Here is a 24,374-nt window from a genome sequence, read left to right on the forward strand (position 1 = left end):
CTCTACTGCAAGCCCATCGAGCAGGAGGACATGCAGAGTCGATTATTTTTAATTAACCCCCTTGCAAAATTCTCCTTCTCTAGAGTTCTCATTCCAGGCTCCACCAATGACCTTCCCGGACCCCACTACCTCAGCGGTGCACATCATCATTCACACCATGCAATCTCTTCCCCCAGCCCCCAAGATATTATATTTCTCCTACTTTTCTCCCTGCCTCTCCCCCCCCCCCCCCCCCCCACCATTCCCAAATGAGCCTGTCTTTAGGTTTTGTGCTCAGTTCAAGGGTTTGCCAGAGTGTCCTCTCCCTCGTGCAAGGCTCCGCATCGTGCCCAGTCCTTGAGCTCTGCTCAAGAACGCTTTTGCAAATGCAGGAGAACCTTCTGGCCCTCTGCTGATTCACACAGCTCTTTTCGAAGGGCAAAACCGCAATAACACCAACTCTGGGCATCGTTAGAAGAAACAGAAATCCTCTCTCCACTCGCCGAGTCTCTCCCGACAGTTTTAAATAACTTAATTTCGGGGGGCGGGGGAGGGGTTGGGGGCAAAGAGAACACATATTTCGCACTGCACCTCAATCTCCCCCCATACCACCTCCTACTCGCTTCTGCCTTCCCTCCACCGCCCTCTTACAAACTGGGGCCGAGCTGGGAGCCGCGGGTGGCCTGCGGGGCGTCCCGGGCGGCGGCAGGGCCCCGGCGCTACCCGCACTGGCAGCGGCATCCCCGAAACTGCCCCCGGCAGCGCAGGGGCAGAGCGGGAGGGCTGCAGACTGCCGGGGCGAGGGACCAGAGTGGAGAAGGCAAAAACTGCGGAGTGGGCAATACCGACCCCCACCACCCGCCCCAGCTCCCGAACTTCCCGCGCCCCGCCGGCTTGCCCGCCGGAGCTGAGTTTGAACCCCGCTTGGGACAGCGGCAGCCCGGTTACCTGCGGCAGAGCGGACCGGGGCCGGGCTGCGGAGCCGTGCGGGGCGGGCTCGCCTCCGCCTCCCCTGCGGCGGGGCCGGGCCCCGGGCCGAGCTCGGGCTGGGCGGGCAGGGCGCTGCCCGCCCCGCTCCCCCCGCCAATGTCAGCGGGGACTCGGGCTATGCGGGCATCTCCCGAGGAGCCCGCTTCCCGCAGCGGGCGGGCGCGGTATATTTAGCATCGCTTTATTCCTCCCCCAAAGTTTCGCCCACTTATTTATTTATTTGCCGGCGAGCGCCGCGCTGCCGCAGAGCAGCAAGAGCCGCTCCGCGCCGTGCCGAGCGCTGGAAGCGGCTCGGTATTGCAGCAGGTAGGGCTGAGCGCTAGGACCTCGGAGAATCCTTCCAGCAGCAATCAGGACTACCTTAAACCCAGCCCAATGCCTCTTCCTGCGCCACTCTGCGTGCTGGATGGAGATCCACAGTCAAGAGCTGCAGCTCAGTGCTGGAGTACAACATTTCACAGGGAGCCCTGCAGAAGCAACACCTGTTTCGAGCCAGCCAAGAAAGACACAAGCACTTGTATGTTGCTGCTTTGCTTGTGGATCGTCAATAATCCTAAACCAGTGGACATCTGCTGAGCCTCCTGAGAATTCTGGATAATAGATTTGGACGTCAAAAGTTTTTTTTCCTTTTTCTTTTTTCCATTTTTTTTGGATTTATCTCAGCCAACAACGTGAGATTTCCCCCCTCCCCCTTTGCAGGATTCATGCTGATGTATGCAGTCTGTTATAGAGTAAAAACAGCGCATGCCTTTCTGGAGTCAGAATCCATAAATCCTGACGTAGCCTGTGCATCTTAAAAAAAAAATCCCTATAACGCCTAGGTATTTAAGTTGCTATGGTCATTCTTATCTTAAACCAAATGGAGAAACTACGGATTTTTTTTCTTTATTACAGTTGGATGGGCTGAAGACCGTATTGCTTGCTAAGAGCTGGGGATATATGCATTTATATAGATATACACATCTATATGTTTATAAATATGTCAGTGTGTGAGTATAAAGTGGTGGTTTCTTAGACTAACTGGTTTGACCTTGAACCTGTACCAGTCAAAACAGAATATTACTTTTATTTATGCATTTAATGGATTGAAGAAAGAACATTTTCTCTGTAACTGCGCTAGGGAGGGGAGAGGAGTGGAATATACCTAATCTTATATCTCCTGGGTTTGGCACCATCATTATTGTTTATTCTCATTCTCTAAAAGCAGAATCTTCTGATGGCTCCCTTAGGTGAAGTTGGGAACTATTTCGGTGTGCAGGATGCAGTACCCTTTGGGAATGTGCCCGTTTTGCCGGTGGATAGTCCGGTTTTGTTAAGTGACCACCTGGGTCAGTCTGAGGCAGGTGGGCTACCCAGGGGGCCTGCGGTCACGGACTTGGACCATTTAAAGGGGATCCTCAGGCGGAGGCAGCTATACTGCAGGACTGGATTTCATTTAGAAATCTTCCCCAATGGTACTATCCAGGGAACCAGGCAAGACCACAGCAGATTTGGTAGGTATTTTCCTTAACCCTTTAGTGGTCATGTGATGAAATAATGGGGCAGAACTGCGGGCGGGGGGACGGTGGGGGGTGCGAGGCGGGCGGGAAGGGGGGTTTGTGTTGATGGCTGATCCTCCGAGGGGAAAAATGAATGTGTCCGGGGGTGCAGATGTACACGAGCGGCACCACCGCGGCGGAGCAGGAGCCCTTGCCGGCGGTTCGGTAGCGATGTTTGTGTAGCCCCAAGTTCTGCTTAAGAGCAGACGCGTACTGGGAGGCGGTGGTGGCGGTGGTGAAATTTTTGCTCGGGACGTTTCTGCTGAATGATTTGATTTCGCGAGTTTAAAGGGTTTTTAATCATTAACTACCACAATTTAAAATTCACCGAGTTTCCTGGAGGGAGTGGCTCTCGTCCTATACGCAAATTGACGAGGGCTTTTCTTTCGTTTTCTCGGTCGATTACCTGCCCTAGTAACTGCCCGAATTGTACACCCTGTCTGGTTCGCTGCTCGGCGAGGATTTAGCGGCAGCGCACGCCGACCCGCAGCCGGGCTCTCCGCCCGCCCGAGCCCGCACCCGCAGCCGTGCGGCAGTGCTTGTGACAGGCGCCCCGGGAAAGAGGGAGCGCAGGTGGGGTCGGGAACCAGCCGGGAATCCTGCGCCAAAACCTGCCTTTCTCGAGCTGCGTGGCGTGTCAGGCTGGCAGCGAATTTGAAAAGAGCATTCCCTGGGTTTCCTTTCCAGGGGACACTATTTGTGACTCAGCAGCGAGGGCTGGAGGGCTGCTGGCCCCGGCCGCTCTGGAGAGCCTGTGCATGCACACACGCACACATGCACACGCGAGTCCAGTGGGCCTGAGCTCTTCGGCTGCCAGGGAGTCTGTTAAAGGCCCGGCAGATTGAATGTATGAAAGTGACTAAAACAGCCTGGCTGAGCTGATACTTCGGGATTTTTTTTTAAGGAGGGGTGCGGAAAATATGCCAGGTTAGCTCGCCACGCTCCCAGCTGTTGGAAGGAGTTAACTTGTGAGCGAGCCAACCTGACAACACTTAAAATCGGTCGTAAAAACAAAGTCCTGTGTTGATTTTTTTTCTCTCTTTGTATTTTAATGCCAGATGTTGAACGATATCTAAGCTGCATTTTATTGCTTTGTGTAGCTATTTAGATAATGCCGGTGTTGTAGGAGATGATCTCCAAAGGGCTCATAAGGGAAGCGGAGAGGGAGGGACGGGGGAGGAGAGGACTGAGGCTCTCGCATGGTCGCAGGTTCATCCTCCATCCCCCTCCATCCACTGCTCCCTGACACTCTCACGCTGCTTACAGGCTCTTCCTCCCTCCCACGCCGCCCGCCCGCGGTCTCCGGGGCTGGTGCGGGGTGGGGGCAGCGTCGCGGCTCTCCCGGGGGCGCAACATCCACGCTTCCTGGCGAGAAAAAGTGCGGAAAGTGATTAAGGAAGACGCGTAGTGAGGGGAACGGGGCGGGGGTGGGGGGGGCGGGAGTGTGTTGCAGCTAGGCGTTTTCCTTGGCACGGGCAGACGCCGCGCGTAGCTGCTGAGCCACCGCCGCAGGTTCCCCGCGCCCGCTGCGGTGCGGGCGCAGGGCGGCGGGGGAGGCGCGGAACGGGGCCGCAGCAGGTGTAGGGCGCTGCGCGCACCGGCAGCCGGGGCGGCGGGGGGCCGGCCGCCCGCGGGGCCCCGCCGCCCCCGGAGGAGGGCCGCCAGCTGTTCCCTTCGCAAGGCGGCGGTGACCACATTATTCGTGGCGTCTATTTTTAAAAATGGCTTTCCAGCCGCAGTTGTAGGAAGCTGACAATTCCGAGGGGCAGTTCTTCCACCCCTTGCAGCGCCTTGGCTTTAAATAGATTTTTTTTTTTTTTTTTTGTCCTTGTCGGTTTGATCTCCCTCTTCCCCCCACCGGGACGCGCCTCGGTGGTAACACTTTTCCCAGTGCAGCGCGCCTGTAATGCCCCTGCTCGCTCCGGGATTGGGAAGACCGGGCACGGCAAACCCGTGGGATGCCTAGGGGCTCCCGGCTTCCTTGCGGTGGGGAAGGGGATCTCGGTACTTTTGTATCGGGGCCGTGACATTGCTGCTGTGTTTGCCGGAAGGTCACAGAATAGCTGGTGCTATTTGAGTTTTGGTAATTTTGAAGTCTTCTGATGATCCTGGGGAGGTCTGCATCCCAACTCGGGAGCTGCCCTGGGGAGAGCGGGCTCACATGGTCTCCTGCGAGCGTGTGCGGGAAACCTGCGTGCGCGTGTGTGGATGCGGGGGTAGCGTCAGAAGGAAGTTTTTCTCCAGGAATAAGGAGGACAAAGAGAAAACCCCGGGGGCTGCGCGTAAACTCCTCTCTGGGCTCTGCCCTGTGGGAATCCCCCTCCCCGCACACACCTCTGGAGAGACATCAGATAAGAGTAATTCTTTTGTGATGCTATGTTGGATGTGTGCCTATTGCGTACAATGAACCGAGCCATATTGTGTGTCTATACTCGCCCGGTTCTGGGAGCCCTGGCATTTCGCAATTCCTGCAGCAAGATGTCCATCTCTAAAAGAAAAGCTCCCCGGGAGAACCCGGCTGCGTCCCCCCCGTAATGTGATCTCAGGTGATCAAAGCCTTATCTCTCCCGGGTCACAAAAGAAATTTTTTTGATGCAGTCTCCTTTAGTGTAGGGCATTGGCTAGACAGTAGAGTCATTGTAAATTCAGGAACTCTTTAACAGCGGAGAGGCGTGTCTCCGTGCGTCAGCACAAGTACTGCATGCACAGCATTAAAAAAATAGGAGCATGCAGGAAAAGGAAAAAAAAAAAAGCTTGTCAGCAGGTGACCTCCGCTCCCCGGGACCTGCTGCTACAAGGAACCGCTGCGTTCATCATCTGCGGGAGCCGCGCAGCCGCCCGCCCTCCCGCCTCCCCGGCCCGCCCTGCTTGCTCCGGCGCTGGGCTGGCGGGGCGGGCTCAGCGCCGGGAGGGCGCGGGGGCGGCTCCGGACGGGGGTCCCTGCGGCTGCCCGCCCCTCCGCTGCTGGATGCGGGTGGGCGGGCCTGCCCCCCGCCCCGCGCTGTCTCTGGGGAGAGCCAGCAGACCGGGGCGGGGCGGGGGGAAGGTGATGCGTGCGGGGAAGGCTCTGGCCCCCGGGACTGGGAATCGTGGGCCAGGTTTTAGGCGGAGGGAAAGGCGCCGAGCAGGCCCGACAGTCTCCTCCGCTATTGAGCCTTGCAGAGGGGAGGGGATGGGGGCGGGCAAGGGCGCTGTGAGAGCCTGAAACTGAAGCAGGGCCCTGCTGCCTGGGGGTGCCGTGTCTGTCTGCGCTCCCGTCTTTTAATTGGCATCATGTGGGGGAGCGGGCGGGGTGGTGACAGCTGCGACAGGCGGGACGCATCCCGGCGGAGCGCTCAGCCCCACGTGTCTCCGCGCAGCCCCGCACCGCAGCCTCGGCCGGCGGGCGGGAGGACGAAAGGGGGGCGCCGGGGGCAGGGGAGCGCAGGGGAAACTCCTTCCCTCGCCCCATCACTGGGCTGACCTCCCGGCGGCTTCTGAGACACGAAGCTCTCCGCTTCCCTCGCCCCGCTGCTCTCCGCGGCAGCCCGGGGAGAGGACAGTGCGGAGGGTCCCCCACCACTCCCCCTGCGCTCCCCTTCCCCTGGAAGCCGTACAAAGAGGTGGCTGGCAGAGATACTTGCTCGCTGTCTTCGTTGTCATAGATGGTCTTTTGCAGTGCTAAAGGAAAGCTAAACTCCATTGATACAAAGAAAGCCAATATACGTGTAACCAGAGACAAAAATGGGAAAAGGGCAAACCAGCAACAACATAAAACTGTGCGGTTACAGAGGTGTTCATTGCCTAAAACCTAAGGAAAATGCTTCTGTAGGCCTGCTTTTCACCAGAGCTAAGACAGATGAGAATTAAAATTTTACTTTAGTGAACAACACACCTCCTCTCACCTGACAGCGTGTCGGGAGAGCAGGACCAGTATTTATGACAGGCTGGTGTCCTGTACCACTCAGCATGGTCTGAGTTGGATCATGTAGAAGAAGGTGTGTGAAGGGCTGGTGTAGGCATGTAGGAAATAAATAGCTTCCCTGAAACTTTCTTCCTATCCTTGTGAAGGAAGCCTTTGAGCATTTTCCTTAAAACCGGTTCAATGCAGTGAGAAGAAATTCAGCACCCCATGTACTGAGTTATTTCCTCTCTACTTCTCTTCCTTTCCACATTTTTTAGCTATAAATAGGGCCCCAGCTTTCAAAGTTTGGAGATGTCCTGATTTTCATTTGATACAGCCTCATTTTGAACAGGATTATCTATTTTAATATCTGGTTCAGGTCCTATCTGTATATTATAGACACTATACAGTGAAAATATGCACAGAACTGTGGGACAAATGCAATCCTTAAACTCACAAGACTTGTGTAAACTGGATGCTTGACCCCAGATAATCTCATGAAGGACTTAATATGGCACATAAAACTTGCTGTGAGTAGGCTTTTGAGTATTTCAAATGAAGAAGTTTCTATTCTTATCTCAAATTTGTGCATACTCTTTGCCAAGTACCTTAAATTAATTTTCTGCACTTACGATAGGACGTGACAGTGCCTTTTTTGTTCTTTTGATGCAATAAGCAGCATGCATCCAAATATTTGAAATGATGACAACAATTAAAGACTACATTTGGACTGATATGAAAAATGCCAGACTCACTAACTTAGCTATAGTAGTGTCTAATACATACTTAATGTAAGATTTAAACCCAGTTAAAATTGCTTGGTAACATGTATCAAGTAATGTGATATTTTGGTAAAAGCTTTAGAGAAAAAGCCTTACTAAGAAACCTGAAAGTATTGTATGTCCAGATATAATGGGAATTTAAAAATTGTTTCAATGGATCAATTGTATCTGAGACACTACATATACCAGACAAAAGGCATGCTGCCACTTTATATTACTTAAATAGTAATATAGTTGCAAAATCATAGTTGCAAAATATTTCCTCCCAGTATTTTTATTTGTGCATATGTAGAGAATAATTTAAAATGCCCAGGCCTTAAAAAAGGGTTATCAAAACAATAATACTGTGGTGTTTGTACTGCTGAATAATATATAAGGTAATGATCAATACTCCCTTACAGGGAATACTTTTCATCTTTACGTTAGCTTGGCTATAAATTTTCCCTATTGGCTTCAACTTGTGCTATGCTAGATCTCTGCAATTCATGCCTGCTATTGATTAGTGCAAAACTATTTTGTGGGAGATGCCAAATTAATTGTTTAAAAAAGCCATGAAAGTGCTTTTTTATTGGCCACGTGAGGCTCAACACATACTATACTGTTATTTCATTATTTCATGTACATATAATTTCCAATAAGCTTTAAAAAATAGTTATGCAGTGTGCTTAGACATGAAAATTCGCATAATATATTGAAAATGCCACTCTGCGCAGGACACACCTTATTTTGTGACTCAGAAAGTAGCGTAACACAGCAGCATGCTTCTGAATGTTGCTGGATAACTTCTTGTGAGATCATTACAGTCTCAGATGAGCACTCCCAAATAGGAAGAAATTTCCATTTTTTAACACAAGATTCTTAGGCTTATGCCGTGTTTTGCCAGTAGCATCCTCATTGAAGAGGTAAGCAATTTGCAGGGAAGGCTGCCAGAAAATCCCCAAACCCTCAGAACCAGATGAGCCAATACTTGATACTTGTTGTACTGTGCACATGGATGCTGAACCTTGGAGATTTGCAGAAGCGGTGCTTCTTTGCAAAGTCTTCTTATTTCTAAATGAACAAATATCTGTGTAAGCTTTCTGTTATTTGCATGGGAAAACTTAATCATGTACACACTATTACACTTAGGTGTAGGATGTTTTAATGTCTGAATTGTAAATGAGTAAATAATAACACACCAGAGAGAATGGTTACTATCTAAACAGAAATGCATGACACTGGACTATACTAAGGATTTTCATTTCTCAAGCTTCTGGAAGATCATACTGTGAGTAAATATTTCCCTGTATTTTTGATTCATTGATGTCTGAAAGGAGATATTTTGGTTCCAAGTGTAACACTGCTTTATTTCACAATTCCAATTAAAATGTATTTTTTCAGAATTTATTTTGCAAGACAAGTTTCATAGGTTCCTCATTCCTGCTAATTTTGGCAATCTAAAACCTTTTTTTCCCCCTGTATTATCTGTTGTTCAAAATCAGAGTAACTGAGCTTAAGATACGTGTTTGGGAATGATGAGAAAGATTGAGAGCAATCTCTCAATTTGATACATTAATGCTGTCTGCAATGCATCATTCTAACAAAGACCCAAAGTATTTGAAGTATTGTGTATTAATTTTGTCCTCATCTTCTTCCAAAAAAACTCAGAAAATTGGAAAAAAGCCTTGAAAATAGCTGCTTGACACTCAGGGATAAGTCATATCTGGGGAAAAAAATCTTTCAATAGAAACAATACATACATTGTTTGTTTTTTCCTTCATTTCATAGGTATACTGGAATTTATCAGTATAGCAGTGGGCTTGGTCAGCATCCGAGGAGTCGACAGTGGACTTTACCTTGGAATGAATGAGAAAGGAGAACTGTATGGCTCGGTGAGTTCCTGCCAGCCTTGGGCAGTTATGGTCCTTACATTCTGTGGGGGAAACACTTGCTAGTTCCTACAAGCTCCCATTGCACTAAGTGAGTGTGCTGTATGAGCACTCTTTCTGCTCTGAATATCTTGCAATCTAATTCAAAACAGGACCCTGTGGGTGACACAATGAATGTGGGAGAGGGAAAAGGTGACAAAATCAGGAATGAGTAATAATGCAGATGAATGGCAATTTAGATACAAACAATAGACACTGATGGCCAGAGCTGGTCACTAAAGACTAAAGGACGTACTGTAAGATCTGTAAATGTCTCCTGTCAGTGGAAACCTAAATCCAGACAAAGTGGATTCCTTTTGTGTGTAGGCAGAGAGCTTTCTAGGAATTGACAAAATAAGGTAGAGGGGGAGGGAAGGGGTGGCATATGTGGATGAGAGAATGAGAAACAAGAGTGTGACAAAGTTATAAAAAGTAGAGGAATGAGGGCAAGAGGCTTGGTGGTCTTGTCCTGAAAGTTTCGCTGGTGTTCCCTGAGGGATGGCAGCAGGAGTGAGTAACGGGTGTGAGGGAGGAGTAAAACTTGGTATTTTAGATGTGGGAGTTTGCCAGCCTACCTGCAGCTGATGGGTGACTGTTCTTGGCAACATGGGCTGTCTTCCAGCAGAGCAGAGAGAGAGAGAGTGTGTGTGTGTATGTGTGCATGTGTCTGTATTACGTGGCTCTTACCTGGGACTATTGGAGGCGTCTGATATACAACCGGCTTCATTAGATCGTGGGCAGGTTCATCTGAAATTTGGCAGATAATTCCCCAGATGGTAGAAGGCAAGTTCTTCAAGCAGTAAAATATCAACCTCCAAAGCTTACAAGGACAAGAGAAGCAGTTGTATTTGAGGAAAAGGATGGCAGGATTGGAGGGTAAGCGAATATCTGAGGTGAAAGCGAATGTCTGAAGCGAAGTGAAGCTGTGCATTCACAGGGGTTCATTGGAAGCAGAGGAGAAGGTCACAATGGTCCATTGATAGTGTAAATGTTGAAGAGAAACACTCAAAAAGAAGTTAAAGTGATAGAGAAGGGCTTTGAATGTGATTGAAGACACCAGTGTCACAGGGGAGTAGCAGTATAAGGGAAAAGGATGGGGATGGCAGTGAAAATAGGAGAAAACAGGAGATGATGGTTTTGAGTGGACAGGTGAAAACAGAAGGGTTAAGAGGGAAGTCCAGCAGAAGTGTTTCCATAAGGGTGTCCAGGTTCACTGATCTCTTTCTAGCAAAATTTTATGTGAGAGAGATGAAGAGGATTGTCTTCTGAACAAAGAGCAAGCTAGGTGAGGAAGCCGGAAGATGCAGATAATGACAGTGTATGTGGGAGGCAGAAAAAGAGGTGGTAAAATGAGGGGCAAGGCTGGGATGGAGGATGAGTGGACATGGAAGAAGGGGGGGATGCAGAGGTGGTGAGAGCCCGTGAGCAGGAAAGGCCAAAGAAAAGGGATTTAACATACATATCAATATGGAAGAGGTAAAGTTTGGAAGGATGGAGAGGTCTTGAGAAAAGGAATTGATGCAATGACAGATGTAAGCCAATTGCCTGTGAGGAGCAAGTTGTCATAATCCTTGTGCAGCTGATGAATGTGATAAAGAACTAGCAAAGTATATGAGTACATCAGGTTCAGTTAGGCAGCAAAAAGGCAGAACAACAACAGTAACATGAATCAGTAATGTTGATAATCATCAGTAATAGTAATAGTTTCAACATATAAACATAGTGAATCAGTTACTCTGCATTTCAGATATTCTGAGACAGGAAATGTGGTTATTGATAGAGCTTAAATGCATAGACTTGGGAAAGCAAATGTTACATCACTTTCCTGTGCAATTTATGTTTTGTATTTGCAATGTGTTTGACTGTCAGAGTGAATTAGTCAAGACAATCTTTGCTGAAGAAATATGCAAAGAAATTCTTTGTAAATTAGTAAGCTCACTGCATTCATAAAATAGTTGTTCCATGAACAGCAGTTCTAAAGGAGCCTGCTTTCCTAAGGAGTTTTGTCTCACAGTACAAGGCATGGGTCTCTCTGACATTCTGTCCCTGCAGTAGCACAAATTCCCTAGCCTTTTGTGTTTCCTGTATGGAGAAAGGGACAGTGTTAGCTGTCCATGCTCACCAGAGTGCCAGTTTGCAGGGACTACATAGCTCACCACTCCCAAGTGGGATATGCAAATAATTTCTCTTCTTTACACTGTCTCTGATTAGTTGCAAAACAGATAGGAACTTAATTTTCTTGAAGATCTTTGCCTCCTGATTGAAACTGGTTGACAAGCTGAGGAGAGACAAGCAGGCAAATGGATGTACAGTATAATTGGATAACCTCTTTTTCCTAGGAAATGACACTAAAAATATGAAGCAATTCATAATGGAGAACTGGCAATCTCTGAGGCTAGAATGCAAAGTTCAGGTTAAAATCTGATGGATGATACGGCTTATTGTCAGCCTCCAGAGATGGGACATACTAAAGAGTGGTGGTAATTGAATTACATTACTTACAATGAAATATAACCTCTAATGGCTACTCAGTTGTGATGATGCTTTAAAGCCTTGTCAACACTAGCAATCCTAGTGCCTATATTTCAGCAACTGTCAGCTCCCTTAGAAACACTGAGATAAGCAGGCCTCAGAGCAGATTTTTGTGTAGAATTGGCTGGACATTTTTAAGTGACAGTGTTTTACTTTTGGTCAAAAAACGCAATTAATTGGAAATGAAGTTCTCTGATGGGAATGAATTTGCTGCTTGAACCAGAATCAAGGCACAATCCAGTACAGAATTATCTCTCTGGCAAAGTAGAAGATCAGGTTAAAAGAGATTAGTTTTGAGACTGATGTGTGGTAGACTGTGGAAAACTTAAATCAGTTTTTCACCTGCATTAAGCAGACCAATCTCTTCAGCTGAACTGTTCTGTAGCACCAGAAGTTGTCCTTGTGCTGCTGTGCTGTGAGGTGTATTTGTCTGTCATGGTTTATTCCCTAAGGGCGGTGAGCATCAGCTGCTGTGTTTCCTAAGATGGGAAACCCCCAAACAACTGAGTAGCAGCCTAAGAAATACTTGGTCTTGCTGTACATCGGCATTGGGGATCTAAGTAGGTGCTTAGATTCACAGCTTGTGAGGCATTCAGTACTTGACACTACTGGAATAGATGTCCTGTGTCTGACACTATCATATTTGTATTCTAATTACTGCATGAAAAATACATTAGGCATGAACCAAATCAGTGACCTAAAAGACCTCTATCCTTCTATATTTGTATTTGAAACATTTGACACGAGAAGATTTTTTTCCCAGCATAATTGTGGTGCCACTGGAGATGGGACATATGGCAAAGCAGAGCAGCCAGGATGGGTGATTGCTGCCAGTTTTCATGAAAGACAACAGTAAAGGCAGTTTCAGCATATCTTGATCCACTCACATCCCTCTTGGCCTTCTCAAAGTTCTGCTTTCCTCACAGATTAGCTGCCTGACAAGCTCTTCCCACCTCCTCACTCTCACAGGGGCAGTTCCTGCTGCATTTTCTGGTCAGAAGAGCACAGTGCCTCTGATGCTGCTTTCAGGCAGAGGTGTAACATAACGTGGCTGTTCTCAAATTCCTCCTCATGCCACGGATTTAGCCAGGGGAAGCTGAAAATACATGCACATGGTGCTGCATGAGAAACCATTGGTAGGTACCTAACAATGACTCGGAGCCTGGTTAGTGACAGCAGCTTTCCCTCCTGCCTCATCTGTCCCCGCTTTCCCTTTCCCTTGCCTTTCCCTGGCAGCCTGCAGCTATGACTCATCACGTTTCACAGCAGCTTCTGTGCTTGTCACTGGAAAGGAGGAACAATGCAAACTACAGATAGGACCCAAAGGGGGTTAAGACAAGACATGAAATGCCAAACAGCTTTGCCAACGTGTCTGGCAAGGACATTAACAAATGTGTCTTAGCTGTGCTCCTCAGGGCCGTACCATGGAGGGAGGGAGGTCTTTCTGATCAGTCCCACAACCTTTTGTAGGCTTTTGTAGGCTGTCTCCATAGTCATGCTGCCTTTGGGAATATTGCAGCTGCCACCCATGTGGCAGGTCATGATGTGCCCCCTGGGGTGCCCATCATTCCCACTGCAGGCTGTCCTCTGAGGGAGTTCTGTCCTACCTCAAGCACAGACCAAGCAGGAACATGGAACACGCTTGCCTCAGCTGCCCTGGTTGTCCTGGGCTTTTCTGCACTAGAGAGCTGTGCTGCTGCTGGCTGCTGGCATGCCCACCTCACTGATCTCCCACAGACATGCACCTGTCCCATTCCTCTCCTCAGACTGGATATAAAGAACAATTTTTTTGGTGGTGTGTGTGGTGAGGCACAGGAACAGGTTAGCAAGAGACACTGTAGATGCTCCATTGCTAAAAACATTCAAAGTCAGGCTGGACCAGGCTCTGAGCAACCTGATGCAGTTGAAGATGTGCATTGCAGGGGAGTTGGACTAAATGAGATTTAAAAGTCCTTTTCAACCCAAACCATTCTGTGAAATGCTAGTGCCTCCACTGCTCCTTGTGCCCTTGGCAGGTGGCAAAAGACAGCTCAGGTTGGAGGAATATTGGTGGTTGCAAGATCTGGAGCAGCTACCAGGAAAGCTGTGCAGGTGGAGAGAGGAAGGCAGGAGGGGAGATAGTGGAGTTGTTGAAGAAGGGGGAAAGAGTGCTTGGAAGGAGAGCTCAGGGGAGCATACAGAGCTTCATTTAGTCACAGAGCAGCTGGGACAGAGCTGAAGAGATCAGATCAGGAGCCAGGGAGGGAAGCTCCACGCCTCTGGGTTGCAGACTTACAGGGTGTGTGCTGCAAGGTGAGATGCAGGAACGCTTTTAACAGGGTCATAAATTGCTTTCCTTCAAAAAGTGAACTGAAAGCTTGATCTGGGAGACTAAACTAGCCTTTTGCTCCTAAAACACTGGGGAGAGGGTGGAGGAAGAGAGAGAAAGAGAGAGAGTACTGTCCTTGAAGAAACATGTTTTCCCAGTAAGTGTGTAGGGAGGTGACGACATGCCTCTTTATTGTCCCAGCAGGGCTGCACCTGCAGTGTTTTATACTTTTGTTTGGGTCCCCACAGTCCTGGAAAGACTCTGAAGCTACAAAGACTGGTGAACAGAAATTTTTCTGACAAAAAAGGGACAATTTGTCATAGTTTACTGAAAATTGCTTGGTGTAGGCAAGGATTTCTTTGGCTGCATTCTAAAAATATCTTTTATGTTCCTGTGCAAATAAAGGAAGAGAATTGTTCAGCCCTTCAAATGGTAGGTCAAGGTGCACGGAAACAACATGAAGAAAAAAGCAGGTTGAAAGTGCATGTTGGTAACAGCATTTGGGCCAAGTATATAACTACTACAGGTATTTAAGAACTGGATAAATAAATAAATTACCCTCCAGTACCATCACACTTACCTTCTAAATACCTCTGATCTAAAATTATTCCATATGTTTCAGATTGATTTTTAAAAAAAATAATAATCTGGATTATCTGTTCTCAGTGTTCAGACACCACAGTTGAGGTGAGCCTGGAAACAGAACAGTCTCAGTGCACAATTTTTGGAAGGAGAATTAAAAGCAATTTCCTTGAGTGAAGGCAGAGACTTCTAGGCTGAGAGTGGTCAAATCCCAGGAGGGATAATGGCTGTGGCACCTGGTTTAATGCCCTTCTGCTTGTGTTAGTATTATTATTTACAATAATAAAGTGGCTTCTGGTAAATGGTATAAATGGAGAGACAGAAGGTGATTCCCATGGCAGCTGGCTTGTGAGGAGTGGTCACGCTTTCTGCACGAGCAGCTTTGCTCAGGAAAACCTGGCACTCCCGTGATCAAAAACCCGATGGTGTCTTTTACTGACAACAGCAACTCGTGTCTCCCTGGGTAAATCTGCTTTAAGCAGGAGCCTGCAAGAAGCAGGCCTGTAGTTAATTTGATGGGCAAACTCTGAAGAGGCCCAGTTCAAAAAGGTGATTATGGCTCTGAATGTGAAGGAAACCTGAAACTTTGTCAGACATGCAGAAATCCCGTGGAAGTGGTATCCCAGCAAGGGTGAAACTGCATGTAAGGATTTGAAGATTGTGAGAGCTTGGCAGAGGGTCTGCAGAGAGTGGGAGAAGGGCAGGTTGCAGAAAATATTGTGTCTTAGAGATGTAGAAGCATGGGCATGAAATGGAAATTGATGCAATAAAGCTGTTCTGGGCCCTGAAATGTGTACTAAAACTTTTATAAGGTGGAAAGTTTTTAAGCTATGTACCTGGAAAGGGAACAGAAGTCTTTACCAACATGGTGTATTCAGGTGGGAGTGTAAATGCCCTACAGTTTGAATGTGGATGCTAACTGGGCTAGCCCTGTTTCTGATAAAGTCCTTGGGGTGGTAATATGTGTTTGGGGAGCTTCCTGCTGTGGGATGAACAAAGGGAGCAGGGGCAGCCAATACTGCTACTGAAAGAAGTGGCTATTTTCCCTCCAACCATCAATCCCCTCCCTTTTGCTGGCACAAGTGTGTCTTTGCTGCCTGGGGAATTGAAGCACGAAACTGGAAAACAAATCTGGCCAAGCAAAAGGGCTTCAGCCACAGTGCTTCCCTTCCAGGTCACTGGAAGGTGCAGCACAAAAGTGGGAGCAAGCCCTGGATGAGGGAATGCTTGCTTCCCTCTGAGGCAATTTCCAGCCTCGAGTGTGTGTGTACCTGGGGCTGTGTGGTTTGTGTTTGGCTGGAGGCTATCAGTCTGGCTTGGGATGTGCTTGGGACATTAGGAACATCCTTTTACATGGAAGAGTAGAGGAAGTACATGCATGATGAGTTTACTGAAGCAGGAAAAATAGTTTCAGGCAAGCACAGTATTTTACTTTTGGTAGAAATATCTTTTTCAAGAAATGGAAAATAGTGCTGATCTTCAGGGCTGTGTTAGGTATGACCGACAGAGGAGAGTGTTTGTTACAATGGGTAGAATGAGTGTTATTAGAAGACTTGTATGATAGATGGTGAAAACTCTGAAGAAAAGACAGCAATGGGGAGTCCTGAAAGGTATTAGACTGGAGAGAAGCTCTTAGTGGAGTTTTTATGGATTGGTCCCTGGACTGATTTTATTCCCTGGTTTTATTAGGGACATTAAACATCTTGTCATAAAAAGGTAGTGGTGTGTTATTGAAATGTTTTTCAAAGCTGGGAAGTATTTTCAGCACAGGAGGCAATCTCACAGAAGGGCTTTGGTGACCTAAAGTGCTTAAAATATTTAGACATAAGGAAAGCTCTATCAGTGCCACTCCATACAACACTAGGAGGATCCAGTCTGAATGCAAAATGCAGTTGGTCACTGTGTTAAAGAAAATTAATTGAAACAAAAACAGGTACAGAAAAGACATGCTGGGATGATCAGAGGGATGAAAAGACTATCAAATGATAGACTCTAAAGATCTTGACTTACTTAGCCTGCAGAATGAAAACTGAGAGGGTATGCTCTTGCTCTATGTAAGTACTTTGAGGTGTAACACTAGGGAGGGAAAAAAGTCCTTGAAATAGAGTACAAGAATGAATTGGTTTGAATGGGTCACAAGAATGCTTAGGCTGCATAAGGAGGAAGATTCAGGCTGTGAGGAAATGGGTTTTTGAGCTGTCCAGATGGATTTTTGCAGGGAGGTAGATGAGACATAAATGCTTTCTCTGCACTGTACGGTAGGAAACAGCTTTGTGACTGTGGGCATTTCCTTTGTGGAGGGTACAGATCTGGGAAAAGTCCATATACTTGAGTTACCTCATCTACTTCACCCTTACAGATAACCAATTTTAGAATTTGGATGGCAGTTTTGCTGAGAGCTGGGTACTGTTAATAGGTGTTTGCCACAAGCACCAGCATGGGGAATGGGACAGGAACTGCAACCCGCTCAGCAAGCTGTGAAGGAATCTATAGAACAAAAAGGTCTTTTGAGATGTGGGTACTCGTGTAGGAAAAAATGATAGGTCAGTACACTTGACACAAGTAATACAGGAGAAAGCTTTGTGAGAAACTGCAACTTTTGTGGTTGTTTTTAAACTATGGCTTCAGTCTTTTTAAAATCAGAATTTCATAGACTACAACACTGTCACCAAAGAGGGACACTTCCTAGTAGTGTTCTGTGAGATAGATACTATACTTTTCCTCAAATCTATGGTCTACCTCAGTGGACCTAATTTCAGACGCTAACTAGATCTGAAGATAATTTTTTCTGTGAGAAAACCCTCAGTGATCTCCTTGCCTTGGTCGGCAATGCTGTGTTGATTTTGGATTCTCACTACATGCTTGGGTCAAGAAAGTACGAATAACTTCTATATAAATTATGTGTGTGTATGTTTGTGTGTATATATGTAAATATACACACACATATGTTTATGTGTGTGTGTGTATATAAAAGCTAAGCTTTGGGAAAGTAAGATCCTACTCAAACCTTAGTTTAATGATTTGCTCTCCCCTAACTAAAGGTGTCTGAAATTTTGTGTTCTCATGAAAACAGGAGGCTAAAGGTGCTGCTTGAGGAGGCAGTCAATGTTACTTTGCAGAAAGCCCCTTCCAGAAAGGGCAGTTCTGATTCCCTGCTAGTGCTGCATGCTTCTACTTTCTTCCATGCTCCAACACTGGCACTCATCTGACCTGTCAGGAGGTCAGTTGAGGGATATAAAGCCACAGAAAAATGTTCAGCTTCCTGAACTGGCTTGCTGCCTGGTTGGGCAAGCACTAGGGCTCAGTGGGAGAATCAGGTGCAGTGTGGGATGGTTGATGGGTTGAGCACCATGCTTTCAACAGCAGGGAGTTGTTAAAGTGGCATAACTCCATTGCAAACCCAAATCTTACCCAGCAAGCAAGAGTGGGACATCTTCAGATTCATTTCTTTGAGTTTAGTTTTCTTTGAGTCTTGAGTGTAGTTCCCCGTCACTGCAGCCCTGAGCCTTTCTTGAGCTGGCTGTGTAATGATACAGAGGTGTGAAAAGGTTCAGTGTCTTTGGTTGATCTGGGAATACTGTGTTGAAGTGACATGCTAAAAGCATCAGCAGCAGTGACACACTGAGATGTGCTTGGGGATTATTCACTGCATCAGATAAAGATCTGATGTGCTCTGTTTCTGATTGAGGAACTAGTGGTATGTGAATGTGGTACTCTCTCCCACTTTGCCATTCATCATTTTCAAAGAGAGAGTAGAAAAAGTCTGCCCTGTGGGGACTTCATTAGGGATTTTGACTAGATTGTGATTTGCTTTGCGGTTTGAATGTGCTTAGGCTGATTTGGTGATGTGTAGTAATGTGGTTCATTTGTGTCACATTCAAAAAGCTTGAGAAATAAAGCTTGTTATAGTGCAAATCCGTATTTTCCCCTCCTATAAAGACCTTTTGTTTCTTTTTTATTCCTTTTATACTGGCAGATATCTGATTTGAGGATAAGATTTTATATTTGTGTTCCACAGGCTGCTGCTGAGGTAAAACTTTTGTTCTAGTATGGATGCTGCATACTTTTGAGGTCTGGCCCAGGCTGTGCATCTTTAATCTGCTAAACTTTGCTCTTCAAATTTAACACAATTATAGAGGCAATTGCGACTCAAGAGAAATTTTGACTTGATTCTATTATGGTTGAAATAACATTGCCTTCAATGGAATCAGGATTGGACCTGCTCCTGTAAAACCACCAATTAGTTTTATGGTTGTGTCAGCAGATCCCAATAAAGATAAGAGTTGTATTGTATTCATCATTTAAAAAACCTAAATCTAGACAGGGTTCCTGCCTATGAGAGTCTGCAATCTAGAGGCAATCTTTTAACATGTAATCTTACTTTTTCATGACAAGGGGGACTTTGTCCTGCTTATGCCTTTGCTAGGACATCATATAGTGTATAATCTGAACTCAGAACAGGAAAGTTATTGGAGAAGACTTCAGCAAAATCTCTTTATTTATTTTAGAATATACAAATGTTGTAAAGTTTAAACAAAATAGCAAGTTTTTTTTCTTTTTACTTTAAAAATCTGATTTATTTGTAAGATCCATGTTTGCAGGTACCTGGAAAACCAACAACCTGGTCTTTGAGCTCTTCAGTCACTAGTTCTGTTGAAGTTGTTACTATATATCTTTTGGGTTTTTTCGGACAGAATGACAACTTCTTTCATCAAAGCTGAAATTAACTGCATGTCTGAAGTTTTACCCATTGAAAGACAGGGCCACTGGTGCGCATGTGAGGAGTAGGGGTCTCATGAAGGAGCAGAGCCTCCAGTGTTTCCCAAAGGCTTCATAAGTCATGGCATAGCAACACCAAAGATGTATGGATTTTCTCAGAGATATTAAGGAAATACCCTTTATTCTACTCAGAAAGCAAAATACTAAAATTGTGTAACTAAATCCAAGACTTTGTGGCGGGATTGCCCCTGGGAAAAGGAATGAGGGAAGTGTCCAAAAAGTCATTCCTGGAGAGACTGTTTATGAGATGTGTTTGCCAAGGGAGGGGGCACTGCTGTCTGAAAAGGGAAGCATGGCATCTTTTCTTCAGCAGCAACTATTTGAAATGCTGGCCTTCCTTCCTGTCCAAACAAGGTAGGAAATCAAAATACCTCATTTTAAAGCAATTTAAACTGAATATGCAATTGAGGCCTGCTAGGTAAAGATCATAGTGTGCCAATCCTTTGTTGTAGTGCCCACCAAAGCACATAGTTTTTAAAATTTCTCTGTGAAGCTTGTTGGTTTTCAGGACCTCAGTGGATATGTGGCATTTCAGTGATGATCTTTCCAAAATGTGATAGCTTGTGATGCTGTGTTTGTTTGATGACCCCCATCCAGAATGCAAATGTGATCAGTAGTGTCCTTGTCCTCTGAGCTAGTACCTAGCTGGTAGCTTTTTATAACATTAATAGCAAAATATAGAGACAGGTTTTTGTTCATCAGTCCTTGACCAAATCATCTTGCTGAAAGAATAAAGCATGAATTACTTTTATAATGTAGATTTATATCACTACATATGTATAATAATTATTTGTTCCCCGTGGCAAAGTGAAGGGTCCTGAGCATTCTGCTCTTTTTATGATGGCACCTGGTAGCTGAGAGATGAGGTGCTTCTTTAATGGTGGATAAATCTGTTTTGTGGGGTACTCGCTGAATGTAGAGGCTCATGAAGATTAAGTACTTTTTATCCCTCACTTTACAATGTTTTTCAGCATACGAGTTTAGCTCACTTGAGCAGCACTTTCTGCTGAATGAGCAATAAGTCCTTTAAGGCTGTGTTCTGTGCTTAGAGAATCACAGAACAAGGCAAAAAATACTGACAAAACACTTTGTTCCATCTTAGTTGGATTTAAGGAAAGCATGTTTTATTTACAAATCTCTGTCTGGGTAAAACCTTAACTGGTATTCAGGCTAAAGACTGTGCGTAGCTGTAGGGTGGCAGCCCTGCTTTGACATACAGGTTGTCTTTTGATAGAAGAGAATTTGTGGAGTGGGGAGCTGGGGAAGGTCAAGTTACAGCTTTCAGTAAATCTGAGCGTGCCTGAAATGGTTCTTTTAATGTCTTAAAATATTTGTTGCCTTTTTATCATTGCAAGGCTGATCCATGTTCCATTTAAGCTGACGGGAACCCTTCTCCCGTCTTCTTTAAAAATTGGCTCTGGCCCCTGTATCAGATTGCATACCACCTTGCTTTCTGATTCTTGGAAGGGTTCAGCCAAGCGTTGTGAATTAGATGCTTAGATAACATTGATGACTGCAGTTCTTTATTGTGCCAAGAGAATCAAAAATAAAATAGAGGTTAGAAGTGTGACTAGTAAATGACACAGTGTGGGCCTGGTCCTGCTGGCATGGAAGGGAGGGGAACAGACCTGCTTGTTTATTTGTTTTCTAAGAGTCAACTTTGTCCTGGTCCTGTTCTGTTGCGGTGTGGAGAAGGAAGCTCATCAGCTTCCGGAGAAAAGACACTGTGACAGCTTATGTAGCCTGAGATCTGCCCCTGGAGTTTTGTCAAGACTTCCAACAGCGTCATGAGCAGATCTTGGGTGTTTAGGTGAAAATGAGTTTTCATCTCATGCGCTCGGCTGAGCAGATATAAACTGAGCCTTTGTGAACTTGAAGCATGGCTGTTGATGGGCTGCCTATCCTCAGGCACAGTGGGGTTGCTCATCCCATAATGATTTCATGTCCTGGGAGGGCATGCTTAAAGCATGACAGATGCTACAAACTTGAAATCTCAAAGGAGAGGATATCAGTAAAACCAAGAGCTGAGGAGTTGGCTGTGGCAAAAATGGATGGAGGCCTAATTGGCATCTCATCCTCCTGCAGCTCACGTCAGAAGAGCTCTGTAAACAGCCCTGGGGTAGCATAGTGCTCTGTGCCAGCCTGGTCCCTCCAGAGAAGGTTCTTGATAGTGTGGAGAGCAAGGGAGCAGGAAAAGAGCGGCAGTGGGAGAAAGGGCTGAAGCACTGAAATCCCTCCTGCATCGACAGTGTCCTGGGATTTTCCTGTTGGTGCTGGAGTCTGCTTACTTTGTTCAGGAAGAGCTGTTGTCTGCACCAGGGCGTGGAAGTACCACAGTGTCTGCATCTGTGTGGGTGTTGTGGCTTTTGGCAATCATGATCCCAAGGGGCTCAAGTTCTGCTGGGTCTTGGGATCTTTAGAAGCTTTTTGTATGAAAGATGATATTCTTTAACCATCATCATTACTTCTGCATGGCAGCAGCACAGAACAGTCACACTTGATTTTTATTTTGTAAGTGGGGATTGATGTATAGTAAAAACTTTATACAAATTAATTAAGAGGTTTAGGGGAAGAAAGTAAGATGGATACTGGATGTACTGTGTGAGAGTACAAGGTGACCTCAGGTAGGGACAATGCAGTTGCCTAATTGTGGTTTTGCCAGGGGCACCTTGCCTGATTTCCCTCATCTTATTTAATGTGCCATGGACTATGAAATATATATCAGTAGCGGCATTGGTGCCTAACTGCTTGTCTCTCCTCTGGCCCTGAAGGCTGTCCTGCTGTCTGTCTAAAAGGCTTTTGGAGAGCTACCGACTCAAACACAAAGTCTGGTCCTCTTGGCAGACTATTTTTTCTCCCATTTTTTTCATGTTTTGTCAAATTATCCAACAAAGCATTCTGAAAAGAGGCTGCTTGGAGAAACTCATCAAAGAAAGCTCTGTGGCACTCACCAAGTCAGACACACAGTGTGCAGGGCTTGACTCACACTGTGGTCTAATTTGGAAAAGAAAGTGGTGCTGCTTGGACACTGGTATTTGGCTTCTCATTGTGGCTGGAGGTGGTTCACCCAGCCAGAAACTAACAGGCTTAGCATGAGAGTACAGAAAATGCTGCAGCAAATGCTAAGCTAGACCTTTATTTATGACAGCTCTGGATGAGTGTTAATTATTAGCTGAACATAGTGTGTTCTAGAGGCTGTTTGCATTACAGCATGGGAAGGGCCAATGGCATGTAAAATGTGTGTGTTGGTAGGCAGAACAGCAAAGCAAACTGCTTCAGAGGAGAACAGGGCTTTTCTTTGTTTCCCTTCCCTACATGTGCACTTTTTAGTAATGCCATGTAGTCATAATGAGGGATTTGCATGAAATTACTCAGGAGATTATACATATAAACATGACTTTTATTAAGACATGGTGGATTAACAAGGTGTTAGTATGCAGCAGGTATATAGGAAGTGTTGACTACATCAGATATATTTCTTGTTAATAGTTTTTTGGACTTCTGGATTAGGTGTTTTCTTGTTTCTACTGAATCAGTGTAGCAGTTTACAAAAGGGAAAACTCCACATGGCATAGGACAGAGTAGTTTTTTTGGCATGAAAGGTTCTTGCTGTGATTTTAGGAATGATGGTCTGAAGAGGCTTTCTTTTGTCAGGTTACAAAATAAATTGAAGTTTTTGCTCCATAGGGTTAGTTAAAAGAAAGAGTATTGCTGTGTTTTATATAGGGCTCTGTACTGTTCTTTCAAGTACCAAGCAGCATGAATGTCTTACACCCTTTAGAGTCATGAAACCATTCTCTGAGCAGCATACATGTGTTTTATATGTTTCTACTTATTTGCAATTAACTACTTCACATGGATAGCTATTTAAAAACAAGTTGGCAGAACTTCCATTTTGATGCCTGTAACCATGCACTTTATTAATTTAGAATCTGACTTTTAATCAATCTGCCTGGAAATAGGATGACATAATTATTTTCTTCCCTTGTTAGGTGGTGGAGAATTTAGAAAGGGAAAGGGGTCCTGAGCTTGCTAACACTGACCAGTTTTCTGAATTAAATCTTTCTCAGGGTTTTGTCTTTGTGATATGTGCATTTGTATAATTCAATTATTTGAACATTCTGAGTCAAGTAACAGGTTAAAAAACCAAACAGGTGAAGTGTGGAAATCTAGCAAGATGAAAATCAATCACTTTGTAGTTGAATACTCTATGAACAGCTCTCACAGAAAACATGTGGAATGTGATGCAACATCTGATTTATATAATTTTGAGGTCACCTCCTTATTTGGCCCTGAATTAAATGATTTGAGCAAGGCAGGCAGCCTCCCCTTTCACAGGAATGCAGGTTACTTTCCATAGCTGTTCCAGTTGGGTATGTTTGGTATTTGTGTCATCTTTTGACAAAGATGTCCAGTAACTTTAAGTATGGTGCAAGGAAATATTTGTACTGGAAAATTGATAGAGAAATCAGTTGCTGGAATAAAAGTATGCAAAAATTGCTGTATTGTAGGGCTAAATCTTGCTCTTCAAATATGCATAGAGGGACTTTCTAAAAGCCATAGCCAGAACGAGAAATGTGATCAGGAAACACCATATCCTTTCCATACTGGGAGAGTTGATTTTCATCAAGACTTTTCCTTCCTAAGATGGTGAGACAAGAGGGTGGTGTTGGCAGGATGGACCAATCTCACCTCTGTGTTATGCTCATTTCTGGCTGGAATGAAGACATGCATAAAATGTGAGCATAAGGTATTAATGTTATGTAGGGCTGTGGTGGTACATGGTTTAGGGGTGGGCTCATCAGGGTTAGGTTAATGGCTGGACTCTGGGATCTTAAAGGTCCTTTCCAGCTCAAAGGATTCTGTGATTCTGCATAAATGACTATTCCAGTGGATGTTGATTTCTGTGTCTCTCGGTACTAGATGAGACATCATTGTAAGACTTTTCCAGGGCATGGGAAGAAGGATATTATGGGATTTTAGTGTCCCACATTACTTACAGGATCTGATCCAAAGTTGTCAACATTGATTTACTCCAATGGTGTCTGACCACAACCAGAACTTCTAAGTCTCCTAGAAGGAAAAGGTCTGAAT

General features: G+C 45.6%; 1 protein-coding gene across 1 annotated transcript in view; it reads left to right on the forward strand.

Annotated features, from left to right (window-relative positions):
- The first annotated feature begins 934 nt into the window (after positions 1-934).
- Positions 935-24,374, forward strand: part of FGF9 (fibroblast growth factor 9) — a 29,162-nt gene continuing 5,722 nt past the window's right edge. The window contains exons 1-2 of the mRNA XM_038152453.1: positions 935-2,462; positions 8,940-9,043. Coding sequence (XP_038008381.1) covers positions 2,186-2,462; positions 8,940-9,043 — 381 coding nt within the window. The 5' untranslated portion in view covers positions 935-2,185. The remainder of the gene's footprint in view (positions 2,463-8,939; positions 9,044-24,374) is intronic.

This window comes from Motacilla alba, chromosome 1, assembly GCF_015832195.1.
Source record: "Motacilla alba alba isolate MOTALB_02 chromosome 1, Motacilla_alba_V1.0_pri, whole genome shotgun sequence".
Classification (NCBI taxonomy): Eukaryota; Metazoa; Chordata; class Aves; order Passeriformes; family Motacillidae; genus Motacilla; species Motacilla alba.